At 38.6% G+C, this 15,557-nt stretch overlaps 1 protein-coding gene across 1 annotated transcript in view; it reads left to right on the top strand.

Annotated features, from left to right (window-relative positions):
• The window catches only part of MAGI2 (membrane associated guanylate kinase, WW and PDZ domain containing 2), a 1,552,529-nt gene that overhangs the window by 860,444 nt on the left and 676,528 nt on the right, over positions 1-15,557 (top strand). The window contains exon 3 of the mRNA XM_013004634.2: positions 874-993. Within this exon, the coding sequence (XP_012860088.2) occupies positions 874-993 (120 nt within the window). The remainder of the gene's footprint in view (positions 1-873; positions 994-15,557) is intronic.

The following is a 15,557-nucleotide window of genomic DNA, read 5'->3' as shown; positions in this document are numbered from 1 at the left end:
TGTAATAAGCATTTCTGCAGCTCTTTAGTCAAAGGTGTTATAAATTCAAAATTATTTTGTGTAAGAGATGATAAATTACATTTGGCACTGTCTGGTAAACACTAGACTGCTAACTGCACAATCAATGGTTCAAACCCACCAGCTATTCTATAGGAGCAAGATGAAACTTTCTGCTCCTATAAACACATACAGCTTGGGAAACCCTACATAAGGTCCCTATGAGTAAGAATTGATTGGATGGAAATCGGTTTGCTTTTCTAAAGTATTATATAATGCATATTAATATATTATAATATATAAAATTAAAGTATATAATATATCATTTTATCATGTTATAAAATAAAGATTTTCTCTTTGGTGCAACATGTTGAGCATTTATTATGCAATAAAACATGTATTATAAAATAGATATTTTTTGAGATCATGAAACTATAATGATAACGTGATACTTTGCTAACGTTTTTATTTTTCCATGACAGTTTATGTTCATAGCCCAGCAGTGTATAGAACAATGCAAGTCCATTCATGGGAGCAAAATATATAAATTCCTGAGCTAGCAGACGCGTGACCCCGTAGTCAGACCACCTCTTCAAAAAGTACACAATGGATAGCATTTTTCTCTACAATCTGCACAGCCACTTCCCATGCCAATGAACTCTTTGTGAGCTGGGTGAAGAAAAATGCTTTGTATATTTACTTTAATCTTTACCTCCTGCTATTTTCTGTCACCAAACAAACAGAAGGACAAATGTAAACTGCCAATTTTCAGGGTGTACGAACAAGTGCTATTGAATATTCAGGAGTATGGTGGTATTTCTAAAGTTCAACAGCAAATCACTAGAATCTTTCTTTTTTTCCCTTTGCCTTATGCAGGCACCACAAGGCCACATAAGGAGGGTGAGGTCCCTGGAGTGGACTACATTTTCATCACTGTTGAAGATTTTATGGAATTGGAGAAGAGCGGTGCCCTCCTAGAAAGTGGGACCTACGAAGGTAAGTAAGGCCCCTGCCCCTGCCGTGGCTTTTCTGTGGCCGGTCACATTTTTCTCATTTATTTCACATGCATTAGGATGCCAGGTCATGAAAGAGCACCTTTTCTTGGTCTGGGGGTGTTCATGAAGTACTTCTAAAAACCTATTTCCTAAAGAAAAGTTTTAGGACACAGCTGGCTTGATTCTTCTCTCGTAGCCTCCTGCTTGTCTGTGTCTCAGATGTGAGCTTCCAGACAAAATCCCTTCATCTTTAGGCTGCGTCTGCAAGAGCTCTAGTCCTGCTGGCTCGGGCTCTATCCAGCGCCTCCTCTTCTCTCTGGCCGCCCTTTCTGGACTGTCAGACAACATGATGAACACTAATGCTCTCCCACGAGAACAAGCCTCCTGTGAACCCCCATGGACAACAAACATAATGGGGGGAGTTTGCTTCTGTGGAAAGAGCACTGTCATGTAGCCCAGAATCTGCTTCCATTACAAACCTCAGCTCCTCACTATCTACTCAGTAACTCGTTAATATAGCTGAAGATCATCGTCTTAGCGAGAAAGGGGAAGATACAATTAAATAGCAATGTCTTGACATGATGACATTTTTATGTTTAGGTCAAGTTTATGTACATATGGTTTATGTCTACTGAAATTTCAGGTGGCTGTGTCTATCTAATGAACTTTTAGATGACAAAACTAGAAGAAGCTGTTGAGACTCACACCTCCCATGGCTGCCTCACAAAGTCATGATGGATATAAAGTTAATATATGCATACTTATTTAGTCCAAAGATGAATCTCATTTTATTAAAGTATAATTAATAAGGACAGGTCTTTTTAAACCCATAACATATACGGCAGCACATACCATTGCTGCCTAACCATTGACACCAAGCCCGAACAAAGAAGTTCGTTTTCCTATGTCAGCACATTGGCCCTCCACCGCATCTCTCACTCAGGTTGTGTGATTTTACGTACTTGACTTACTAAAAAACTCAGCGCCTTGAGCTTGTGTGAAAAAAGTATTAAAATGATATTAGAGGTTAATTCAAATGGCATCAATAAATAATGTGTTTATGATATAGCCAATTTTAAATTACCTATGAGATTTGCTACCATATTAGTCATAGAGGATAAGTATATACACACGTATTTTGTAGCTTATTTCCCTTGGGCTTTGTGATATTATTCAGTGATAATCATTAGCTTTTACGTATATCAATAATATAATGCATGTATCTAGCTTAAATATCATTTATATGCTATTAAAATCTATGGCTTAGCATACAGAATCTCCCAAGAGTTTTTAATGAATAATATAATTTTTTTCCTTTTTGTATTTAAAATACTCAGTTAGTGGACTACAGATGAACTGAAAAAAATAATTAAATATGCATATGAATTTCCATTATTCTCATGATAAACTTGATGTTAAGAAATGTAAAATCAATATATTTTTTAAATAGCTAAGATTTTACACTCCAGTTGAATTTAGTGGAAAATATCCTGAAATTATTCAAACCTAATTTTGTTTTGTGAGCTAACTGTGGGCTACCCTTGAATCTTCATCAGATATCTTTTCAGAGCTGTTAAGTTTCTTCTGTCCGGTGCCAGCTTGTTAACTGACAAGTAAGACTGGTTTCGATCAGGCAATATTTCATTCACCTGTACATAACAGAACTTAACAACAATCATAATACTTATTTGCATAACTGACTTTGGAGACACAATATGATTGCTTTGCAACCCATATTTTGTACTTGAAATACATTTCTTAGAATAGAGCCATCTGGGTGGAGAACTAGAGCACATTCTCAGATGTCAAGATCTTTCAATATTCTTGTTACTTAGCTAGAGCTAAGGAATCAAGAAAATTGACATTCTAACAAACATTATTGCTATCCCTTCAGGATTGGTCATGAATTCTAAACTGAGGACAACCACTTAAATGTTTTCTTGGTAAAGAAACCTTCTTGTTAGATGCTATTAAGTCAGTTCTGACTCACAGAGATCCTATGCACAACAAAATGAAAACAGTGCCCAGTCCAGGCTGTTCTCACAACCATTGCTGTATTCGAGCCCACTGTGGCATCAGCCCAACTCATTAAGAGTCTTCTTTTTATTGTCTGACTTTCTGCTTTACTGGAGCATGATGCCCTTCTCTAGGGACTGCATGTCTAAAGTACATGAGACAAAACCTTGACATCCTTGCTTTTAAGGAATATTCTAGCTGGACTTCTTGCAAGACAATTTCCTATATTCTTCTGACTTTTCCTTGGTATAGTTAATATTCTTTGATAGCACCATAATTCAATTGCAACGACTATTCTTCAATCTTCCTTATATGATGCCCAGCTTTTGCATGCATCTGAGGTGGTTGAAATTCCCATGACTTGGGTCAGCCACACCTTTATCTTTGGTAATGGTACCTCATTACCAGAAGAAGAGAAAGAATCAGAGTACTTTTGCTTGACCCAGAGCCTAGAGAGAGAGCTGTAATACCAGAGAAGGCAAAATTAACATGGTGAGACACCGTGGCAGAGAAACAGGCAGCGGAACCGGGAGACCAGCTCTAGATGGCACTGTGGCTTCCTGGCCCATTGAATAATGGAGCTACACTGGATGCACTGACCCACCAAACCCCAAAAAACAAAATCACTGCCATGGAGTTGATGCCAACTCATTGTGACCCTGCAGGACATGGTACAATTACCCTATGTGAGTTTCTGAGACTGTAACTATTTATGGGCATAGAAGGCCCTCTTTCTCCCTGCTCTGGCACAGAATGAGACACTTGAATGTCTTCAGGCAAGAGGCTTCTTGGTGGCATGGTGTCCCTGTGGCAATGATCCCTTGAACAAGGCTTGCAAACATATAGACCAAGAGAGGTAAGAGCTTTCGGGTTGGAGGCTTCCTGGTGGAGTAGGGTGACACTGGGAACTTATTGGCAATGCTAAATTGCTTTGTAACACTCAAGTAGGAAAGAGACCAGGGTGAGGGTTAAGGGGCCTAGGACCCAAGAGAGGCCTGATTGTTAGCATAGCTGAAAAGATGCTTTACTGATCAAAGAATAGTATCCTGAGTCATTGCTGATCCTGCATCGTTACTCATTATTTCCTTTACGGAGTCCTTAAATATGAGTACGGCCTATAAGTTCTGGGTGTTCATTGCAATTATTATTGACCTCAGCAGAGGATTAGAGAGTGTCTTAGGAGGGTGTCAGATTGATAACATGGTCAGAGGGTGGAAGTATGTCTGACCTCCCCCTCACAGCAATTTGCGTTGGGCTGATGCTTATGGTGATTCTGTTTCTTAGTGACGTTAGCTGAGGGGCTGAAGCCGATGGTGGTTCTCCTCTTCAGTGATGTCAGATGGGTAGGTCTGACACGCCCACAATGCCAGTTTGCAGTCGATTCCATTTTTATAGCTGCACTCATTTCAAAGAAAAGTGATCCAACAAAATATGGAAATCATTGGCCAATACTATTCATATCACATGACAGTAATTTTTGTTGAAGATATTTTCTAAAATAGTTCCATGGAGCTGCAGGAAATTTATTCAGAAGATGAAAGATGGCGTCTGGATTTAAGCAGAGATTACCAGAAAGATGTTTAGCTGGGTTTTTTGTTTTTACTACACAAAGGCATTTGACTGTGTGGATCATAAAAAATTATGGATGATAAAGCGAACCTAGTGAACGTCTTCTTGCAGTTGGTGCTTTCAAAAGACTGAACAACAGTCATGTGCTACTCAACTGGACAAAGACAGTTCTGAAAGCTCTGCTGTCAGACTTCCAGGATATCAGCTGTCTGTAATCAAAGCCCAGTTTTCCTGTGACATGGTCTTCCCTCCTGGCTAGGACAGTGAACATCAGTTATTGGTAAAGGAAATTTTTATTCCATGACTTGATTGAGCACATACTCATCTGTTCATTTTTAACTGGGGTAAAGTGGAGATTAATGAATCTTCTTAAGTTTGATATGTGTCCATAATACAGTGTATTATTCTGTGCTTAGATAAATCTAGTGAATTATGCATTTGTTTTATTTGGATGTGGTTGTTGCTATATTTTGTTAAAATTTCTTGACTTATAATTGGAATCATTGCCCAAATGTGTTACCTGTATAGCATAATTTAATGACATAAGGATAAATTAGTGACATATTTACAACTTTTATACCTATATTAGATAATGCAGTGACATATGTATAAAAAATGTTTAGTTTAGATTTATGTCTAGGACCTAATGCTATATTCCCAAGATGGCCATTAGTCAATGATACTCTACAAATCCAACCCCATTTTTCTTTCTCTAGATATTAAAGGAGTAGTCATGTATACTGATCAATCAACAAGCAAGAGTAGCTGTCTATGAATATTTAACACTATCTGCTGCTATGAGCTTTATATATGAGCTAGCATTTACCCTCAAATTTGTTGTTAAAATGAAAGATTTAGAAATAACAATCTAGAATAACCAGATTAGTTAATGATTTCAAATAGAAATGGCTTCATAAGTCCAGTCCTTGCCAGAATATATTTATGCATAAATGCAGTACAACCTGGTTGAAAGTAAAATGAAGTGTGCAGATCCAAGGGTGTAAGGGTCTAAATGTTAGTGCCCTTCGTGAGTGCAATTAATTGAACAATCACACAGTTATGACCACGGCTTCCTGCTAAAAATGAACCCCATATTCCTGGGCCAGTAGAAAGTGCACCATTGAAGGATGAATCGTATGATAGAAGAAAGCTCAGTAATAAGCCTGACCTAACTTTAGATAACAAGAATAACAAACATAACTGAAATATGGACCATGAGTTATTTAGGTGAAAGCAGATAATCACAATTACTTTGAAATTAAAGTAACTTGTAAAGATATGAGACAATGCAAAAAGGTGAATAGGTATGGGGATCTGTTACATAACATAAGACCTGTCCAATGTGCTGAATTTCTTTGGCGTCTGAACCTGACTGCTTACATATATATATAATTTTATTGAGGTCTTTTATAGCTCCTATAAAAATCCATGTATCAATTGTATCAACACATTTGTACATATGTTGTCATCATCGTTTTCAAAACATTTTCTTTCTGCATGAGTCCTTGGTATCAGCTCCTCTTTTTTTCTCTCCCTCCCAAGCCTCCCCCCAACCCCGTGACCCCTTGATAACTGATAAATTATTATTATTTTCATATCTTACACCATCTGCTGTCTCCCTTCACTCACGTTTCTGTTGTTCGTCCCCCTTGGGGGTGGGGGGTTATATGTTGATCATTGTGATCTGTTCCCCTTTCTCCTCCCATCTCTCCCCTGTCTCTCCCCACCTTCCCCCTACCCTGATGGTATCCATACTCCCATTACTGTTCCTGAGGGGTTTATCTGTCCTGGATTCTGAATGTCAGAGCTCTTATCTGTACCAGTGTACATGCTCCTGTCTAGCTGGGTTTGTGAGGTAGAACTAGGGTCATGTTAGTGGGGAGAGGAAGCATTAAAGAATTAGAACTTCCTAATGCCGCAACCTTTAATACAGTTCCTTATGTTGTGTTGACCACCAACCATAAAATTATTTTTGTTTCTCCTTCTTAACTGTAATTTTGCTATTGCTTTGAATCGTCGTGTAAATATCTGATATGCAGGATGTATTTTCATTGTTACAAATTGAACATCATTAAAGCATAGTGATTAATCACAAAACAATATGTAATTATATATTGTGAAATATTTATTTCTGATTACAAATAAATGAAATTTTGTCTTGAAGCATGGTGTAGCATGGGTAACAGTCTTCACACTGGGTACTCATAGGTGGACATAACTGCATGTGGGTGGACCCTCCTGGAGATGGATAGAGCTGTGTCTCGGTTAAGACCATTGGGAAAATGTGTTTTTTGATGGTCTTAGGCAACCCCTGTGAAAGGGTCATTCGACCCCCAAAGGGTTTGTGACCCACAGCTTGAGAACCGCTGAACTAGAAGAATGTTGTGTGCTTCCTTAGTGCTATGCTGCACCCTGGCTGGCTCATTCCTTCCTGTGCCCCATCTGTCAGGGGTTGCCTAATTTTTTACAGATGGACTTTGGGCCTGCATTCTAAATCCCCTCATTCACATCAATGTCATTTTTTGTTTGGGGTCTTCTGATGCCTGATACCTGAACCCATCGGCAACTCGTGATCACACAGGCTGGTGTGCTTCTTCCATGTTGGCTTTATTGCTTCCCTGCTAGATGGCTGCTTGTTTAACTTCAAGCCTTTAAGACCCCAGACTATATATCTTCTAATACCTGGGCACCATCAGCTTTCTTCACCACATTTACTTATGCTCCTCTTCCTGACTGCTTACTTTGTGTGGTCTGCATTGGTAGGCGCTCATGTTTCCTGATCACTCACACCACTTGTCAACCTCAGCCTATGTTCTAAATTCATCAACCCCATCTTCCCTGAAGTGGACTTGGGCTAATTGTGCACTTGATTCCTTAATTGAGATCATAGAAAATCATGCTCCAGAGCCACACTTCTGCTTTAATATCCACGACTATGTTTTGTTGGGGATGTTTAAAATTCAACAGAGTTATTACACATCTATTAGAAGTCTCATGATTTTCAAGCTCCATTTCCTTCCTTTCCGCCTTAGAATTTTAAGAAGGCTAACTCAAGAAGACTGGTGGGTTATCTGAGTACCTCGCAGAGGGCAGGAAAAATATGATATTAACTCTCCCCTTAATGTGGTTTCGCATGATCATAGAGCCTAATCTATATAGGGACTCAGGACTACTGAAAACATCTACTTCTAAAATTTATTTATTAAGAAAACTGCGAGGTTGAAGTTCTCTCACATCCACTCACAAAGGAGCACTATAATTTCTGGAATAGCTCATGGAATCCTATACAAATCATAAGTACTCAATTAAGCACATAAAATTTTACAGGAAAGTAAACCTAAACTAGGCACTTTGAGACAAGAGACAACAAAGTAAACACAGTCGTTTTATTTTACTCATTAAAACCAGCCCCAGCTTGTCTGATTTTAGCATAAATTTGTCTGTATTATTGAAATTCTGAATCTATTGCTGAGATAGATAGTATTCCATCAAAAAATCATTATTGACAGTATATGTTGTTTTGTGGGAACCATTTCCCCATCAGCACAAGTTTCTGCCTACTGAAATGTAAATAATATTTCCTGAAGAGAAGATCAATTTTTAAATTGATGTTAATATTGCTGTCATTCCAGGAGCCCACATTGAGATAAAATTTCCATTTTTCTTTTCCCTGTGTGCTGTAACAAGAGAAAGCGTGTACTATGCCCTGCCAGCCTAGAGCACAGCAGTCGATCCTAGAGGAGCGTGTCGTTAAGGGTCCAGCCATTCTTAGACATCAAGGTTGTAACGTTTTATTTTATTCTTTGATACTTGCTTCTCTTTCTTTCTTTGGAAGATATTCCAATTATGGAAGAGTGTAGGCCATGCAATTTAATGTGTATTTTAGAAACACTGAATATTTACACAAAAAGTTTATGTCAGCAGTGGAGGGAAACCACTTCCAGGGAAGTTGTATACCACTCAGAGATGTTAGACCGCCAAGTCTTGTTTTCCATTTGTGTTAAGTGATTTTGCTTATGTTTAGAGTTAGTGACAGAGAGTGAATTATTTTTGCATGCTCCTTTGTTAAGGCCTTGAGACTGGAAGTTTTATTAAATCTGACAACATGCTCTCTCTTTTTGAGACTCTCAAAATCCGTCCTTCCCAAAATATACAGTGGAGCCACCTGTTTCTGAAGACCTTTTACTCCCAAAGGATACTTGAAGAACACCTCAAGTAACATGTAAGCTAGTTTAATACTAATATATAAATGATACGCTCATACATTTCAGAAAAATTAAATTATTTCTGTGCTGCCATATAAATTATAATATTAACCAGTTTACAGGTTGGTTTTTTTTTTACTGTTTACAGTTGTAGTTGAAAGAAATAGAAACACGCTTTTGAGGATAACTTGTTAAAATAAGGCCCACATTCACAGGTATATGACTTATTTTATTTTCCCCTTCTCATAATCCATATTATTAGGTAATTCTTAGGGTTCAGAGACTAATGGTTTAATTCATTTCCATCAAGCTTTTGCCTTTAATTGGACTGCTTGTCTGACTCTTACATTTAACCATTGGCACTTTTTAATCTCAAACACATTAACACTGTACCTAGTTGAGAAGGGAAAAAAGCATGCACAGCTTGAATACTTTTTTTTTGCTATCTGAATATTTCTCAAAACAGTGCATTTTTCCTTCACTGCTTCCACAGACAGACTCTATTTGTATTTGCCGATTGATTGAATACTTTGAAGCCCTTTGATTTTTTTTATTGGACAAAAAGCAGGAAGCAGTAATGATGATGAGTACTTTGTAATTTTGCTGTGTGTACTACAGCAGCAGTGAATACATGGAGATTAATACACTGGATCTGAAATTCAGTGATTTTCACAAAGAGTATGTTTACTCTTCCCAGCGGAGGCCCATAAGAAGTCTGATCAGATTAATTACATCAGTCTTTTACAGGAGGACTCATTAATGTTTCTCTGAAATCACTCCCCCATAAGGATGATCAAGTGCTCTCGCATAGTCTTGTATTTGGCATATGAACCTTCCTAAAGCAAAAGTTATATTTATTGAAGCAACATCCCTTTATCTTCTTCCTATAAAAATCTTTTCAAAGATTTGATCTAAATATAAATGATTTGAGAGCTATAATCCAGTGCCCACCTTTACAAAGCTCCTTTTGTATTTGAATTTGAAACCTGAAAAAGAAAACTTACTGAAATATTCTTTTTGTTAAAAAAAATTCTATATTCCTGATTTGAGGCATAGAGGGGAATCTGGTTAGACTCAGTTTCTACTTTCTCTTTCGAAAACCCTCTGCCACTGAATCAACTCCCACTTCTGGCAACCCTACAGGACAACGTAGAACTGCCTCGCATAGTTCCCATGACTGTAATCTGGGTGATCACAGACATGTTTCGCCTGCGCTACAGTTGATGGGTTTGAACCTCCAATCTTTCTGTTAGCAGCCCAGCCCTTAACTTCTGCTCCTCTGTGTTCGTCTGGCTTGATGAGAGAAACAAATTCATAGAGACGCATATGTGTAAAAGAGCTTTCTATAGAAGCGCAATTGTATGTTGAGAAAGCATCCCAGCCAAGTCCAGATCAAGTCCATAAGTCCGGTATTAGCCCATATGTCCAATACCAATCAATTTTATATTGAGAAAACATCCCAGCCCAGTCCAGATCAAGTCCATAAATCTGATATTACCCCATCTGATCAATACCAATCTATAAATTCCTCTTCAGACTCACAAAACACATGAAATAACATCAAATTCAAGAACAGCACAGGCCATGGGTGGAAAGTCATGCAGATCCAGTGTGGTGTAAGCATCTCAGCGCTGGCAAGGGTCTCTACCAGACTCCTGCAGCTCCAGGGGACTAGCGTAGCTTCATGTGTCTTGCCAGCAGGAATGTCTTCCAGGGAGTGAGTGTGTGTCCTGCCTCCAGTGTGCTATTTATCTCTTTAGTGCCTCCAAATGAGGTCATCATGCTGCGACCCGATTGACAAGGTAAACTCCACCCATTTACTCGTAATAGTCTCAAATTTACAACATATTACGTAACTACTACATACTCAATTTCTTTTAAGGGAAATAAAAGCCATCAAAAATAGTTTTTAAAAACCCTAATGTTTATTGCTAAGAAGTATTTACTTCAGGAGAGCACTGATCTCAATCTCCAACAAAGTTATAGCAGATGTCAATGGTTTTATATACTGCAACTTTTATCCAGTCTGTATATATAAACATTATCTGAAACCTTGAGCTCTCTCTTGGTCGTGCTGCAAATGGCACAAATATGTTAAATGGTTTGGCTTAGAATTATAAAATAATAGCTCTTGAAGTCATTCTGCTCTCTTCTACTCAAATACAACCATGCCCTAAATCCACTCTGTGTAACACGTCCTCCTTGAGAAGGCTTGGCAATTTGACAATTATGGCAACTTGTTTATAACATTAAATTAAAGTTTAGTACACAGAAGTAGTCGGTCCCTCCTTAAATAATGATCAGTTTCTTTATCGGTTATATCTATATGTGTTATTGGGAAAAAGCAGAATCATTTGGCAGTGTACCATGTCTGAATGCCATTCAGAACTATTTGCATGCAAATGTGACCTTAAAGGCCCTCGAAATGTGAATTCCTGCTGATCAACAAAAAGCCAAATTACTATTAGTTTTAACAAATAGTGGAACTGTTTTAACTAAAAGTAGAAAGTTTGATTTATACTGTTTTCAGCCTACTCAGATTAGCTACGTTGGTCTCCTTTTTTTTTTTTTTAACCGAACACAGCAAGTGCTTTCAAATTCGGCTGTAATCTTGATTTGTCACTCCATCTGCCCCGGTTGCGCTACTTCCAAATATCCATATTTTCTTTCTCACTGTAAGATGGTCATCCAAAAGCAGGCCTTTGAGAAACTCTTTCATGGCCATCCTCGCCCAAATTACACCTCTGGTCATTATCCATTCCCTTCCCCTGATTTATTTTCTTGATTATGTCCTTGTCATAATTGGCAGGAGCCCTGCTGGGGTAGTAGTTACTGTTGGGCTGCAATCAGCATGGTCAGCAGTTTGAAACCATCAGCAGTTCTGTGGGAGAGACTGGGCTTTCTACTCCTGTAAATAATTACCATCTCAGAAACCCACAGGGTTTCACTATGAGTCAGCATTGACTTGATGGCAGTGAGTTTTGGGTATTGTTTGGGTTTTTTTGCATTATAATTGGCCATGTATTCTTGTTATGTTTCAAATAACATTCTCGACTTTTTTGAGCTACATTCTATGATTCATTGCAACGGCCACACAGAACTCACCGACAATGCTTATGATTGTAGGGTTGATTAAGGAAGTTGCAATGCAAGTGAGAAATGCTCAAGATACCCTGGTTCAGTTAGGACATGTTCAAGGTTCATTTAGGGCTGCTAATAGTTGCCCAAAAGGCACCTAAGCCTCAACCCAAAGACTTTAGTTCAAGTACTGTGGGTCAGCAACCCTAGCCCCCAGCATTAAGTGCCCAGAGGAACCCCAGTACAGTAAATCCCCCGAAGGCTCCCACCTCCACTTCTGTTTAACAAGCCCTACTCCCACAGTTAAGTGGTCAGGGGCACCCTACTCAACAAGCCAGCCTCTGCCCCAAAGCACTGTTTGAATCACTGCTGATTCACAACCTTCGAATGTCTAACATATATGTGTTGAAGTAATTAATAAATGCCTGGGTTCTCTTCAGTTAAAAAATGGAAACTTCTTATTCCCAATATGCCTGGCTCAAGATTCTGGGACTCAGTTCAAAGAACTCTAAGTCAGTTATTTAAGGTTACAACACACATTTGTGCTTAGAATCGTCTTGGGCTAACCTTGTATCATAATTGTAGTAACCGTGGTCTTGTGTTAATCCCCATGATTAACCTTGTTCTGACATCTCAAACCACTTTGCTCTCTCTTTCATATTCAAAGTATTAATATAGAGCACTCTCTCCATAATATAGTTTTTAACTTGCTCTGAAATGCCTCCAAGTATTATTTTTTCTATACTGCTTCACGGTGCCACTATATGTCAAATCACTCCAGCTCTAAATATGATAGATTTTATTCACAAAATCAGCTTCCCCAGTAGCTCTTCTCTCCACCCAAGTTCTCTTGATGATATCGCCATCGTTGTTCTTGGATTAATGAGTGTCGCCTTTCTCATAGCCTCTGTCTCTGTCCATGCTCTCGTCATTGTCCCCCAAACGCGTTACAAGGGCTTTCTTCATTTTCTGCCCCTAGTGTACAAAGTCAGTGGAGAATTTAGAGAACAGAAGTAATGAGGCCAAACCTATGGGAGAGGTTGGAATCTAGGTGAGATTTGGAAAATGTAAAATTCATTTATTTTACACAAGGGAACTAGTATGGGCATTTTAGCCTAAAAGAATGGAAAGGCTTTGTAACCAAAGCAGGCGTGCGGTGCTTAGAATTCATTATGTACTTCGCTGACATTTTTTGGCTGGTTCTCAATAAATTATAAGCAGGGAAACATTTGAGTATTATTATCTTACTCTTGGGCTAATGAAAAATAAGTGGAAGTAAAATTTTAATCACTAATTAATTGTAGTCTGCTAAGAAGCTATTAACTAACAAGTCAGCTGTTCAAACCCACCAGAGAAAGCTGAGGTGTCTCTGGAAAAAGCCGAGACGCTTATAAAGATTTTGCATCTCAGAAACCAAAGGTTTCTACTCGACCTGCAAAGGTTGCTAGGAGTCTGGATCTATTCAAAAGCAGTGAGTTGAGAAGAAACATTCTTGGGGCTGTGGTTTGGCTATTGGTCCGCTCACCCCAGAGTCAGCTGTTAAGACCTGCTTAATCAGAAGAACGAGGTGGTTTGCTCCCCTGAAGACATGTAGTCTCAGAAACCTTACAGAGGGCGGATGGCTAGAGTCGGAATTAACTCAATGCCAGTCAAGGTTTCTGTTTGCTTTGGTTGTTATTTTCATTCAGTAAGATCTTTCTACACTCACGCCATCTCTTTCTTTTCTTTTTACTTGAGGGTAGCCTTATGTGTTCTCATAATATGTGAAAGTTCAATTCCTTCTCTAAGAAGTTAATGAGTAGAACCATAATTGGCATAATTTAACTTTCAAGAAGTATAAGCACACATTTTAAACAATGTACAGAAGGCTGAGATAGAGATGAATAGACAGAGTGTAGAAAAGAAAAAGAAAAGGTCTGAGGTAAAATAACCTGATTTCTTCCTCCCTCTGCGCACACTTGCCACACCTGAGGACACGCACGTGGCTGCAGAGAAACGTGCCCGGTGGCGCTAGGGTGGCATCTTGGATAGTGCCTTTTCCTGAGGAGATCTACCCCCTCTTGCTCGGCCCTCAGGAACTGAAAGCTTTCACCATCGTCGCCAGATCGTTTCCAAGAAAATCAGAGGCTCCTATTTCTGCTCTTATTCTCTACGGGTGAGAGGAAATTGTCTCCATTAAACTCCCAAAGACTTTTTTTTTTTTTTAATGCAGCCATCTGTTTTCCTGGGAAAAGAGCAAATATTATTAGATTTGGTATGATGTGTAAACCCACTGCAAAAGAACAGTTGCTATCATATCTACCTTCAAGAATGTCCAGGCATACTAATTTTCCAGTGATATCCAAAGATTTTCTAATTTTAACGTATTCTCCTCCCTCCTCCTTCACCCATCCTCAAGTGAGTAAGAGTCACAGGGAGATACACTGTAGCAGTGCATTTAAGAGGAGGTGTGTATGAGTGTACTGGGGGGGGGGGGGGGGGGACGTCTGAAAGCAGACACACTGTGAGCCTGGAAGAGATGGAGGACGAGTTAGAGTATAAAATGTATTCAGAAGAAATTTCAAAAACTGAGCTGACTAGGGTCCTTTGTTCTAGAGCAAGTACCCATCTGCCAGAATACGGTAGAGCACAACCCAGAACAGCTATTGACTGAACCCTGAATTATCCTCAGGAGGATAAGTTATATGTTGAAAGGTAATATTTGAGCAATATTTCTTTCAAAGGTAATTAAAATTTAAAGTTTGACCTTCAAAAAGGAAAAAGATTAGCTATTCACTAAACAGAATACCACATGTCCCAATAATGCCAGGTAAATTATATATATATATTTTTTAAGTTCTGAGATTCTGTATATTAAAAAGTGTTGGCTTTGTATAAAACATATACCATCTGTCTAGAAGTACTGTATAATACACATTTTAATTTATACTCAAGTTAACACTTGATTACATTGTTTCAACAATTAAACTATAAAGGCATCTTATAAATATAAAAAAGGTAATGCTTTTATAGGCTTAAAACATTCTTAGATGGGAAACGAAAAGCAACTCCAACTTCAGTGTCCTGGAGTCCAGTGCAGCTCCGGCGTCTCTACGGGGTCGAGCAGAACTCAATACCTGGCAGAGCGAGGGCCACAATGACCAACGACAGTGACACTGGAAAAGACACATTCTGTTCCCTCCAATGCTGGAGAAATCAGAACTCATTTGGCCATATTTGCAAAGGAAACAATAAATGTGCTAGCTTTAAAATAGATCTATACAAATTGATGCATTACCAAATTATTAAAATGGATGCTTTCATAAAATGCAAATATGCATGATCACCCATCCCCTCTTCTGTTTTTTCTTGCAATGGATGGTCTTGTCACTTGTCAAGATCCTAATTGCTGAGTTATAGCTGCAAATTATTGTCTTCAAAATCTATGTTTAGAGTTGGAGAGGAAATAGTACATAACTACCTTGTATTTTTTTTAAATTATTTTATTGGGGGCTCATACAACTCTTATCAAAATCCATACATATATCAATTGTATAAAGCACATTTGTACATTCATTGCCCTCATCATTCTCAAAACATTTGCTCTCCACCTACGCCCCTGGCATCAGCTCCTCATTTTTCTCTTCCCTCCCCACTCCTCCCTCCCTCATGAACCCTTGGTAATTTATAAATTATTATTTTGTCATATCTTGCCCTG

The sequence above is a fragment of the Echinops telfairi genome, unplaced genomic scaffold, assembly GCF_000313985.2.
Source record: "Echinops telfairi isolate 266 unplaced genomic scaffold, ASM31398v2 ScPeMD7_23;HRSCAF=83, whole genome shotgun sequence".
Classification (NCBI taxonomy): domain Eukaryota; kingdom Metazoa; phylum Chordata; class Mammalia; order Afrosoricida; family Tenrecidae; genus Echinops; species Echinops telfairi.
Note: the sequence above shows the minus strand (reverse complement) of the source record. Positions and strands in the feature narration are given on the sequence as shown.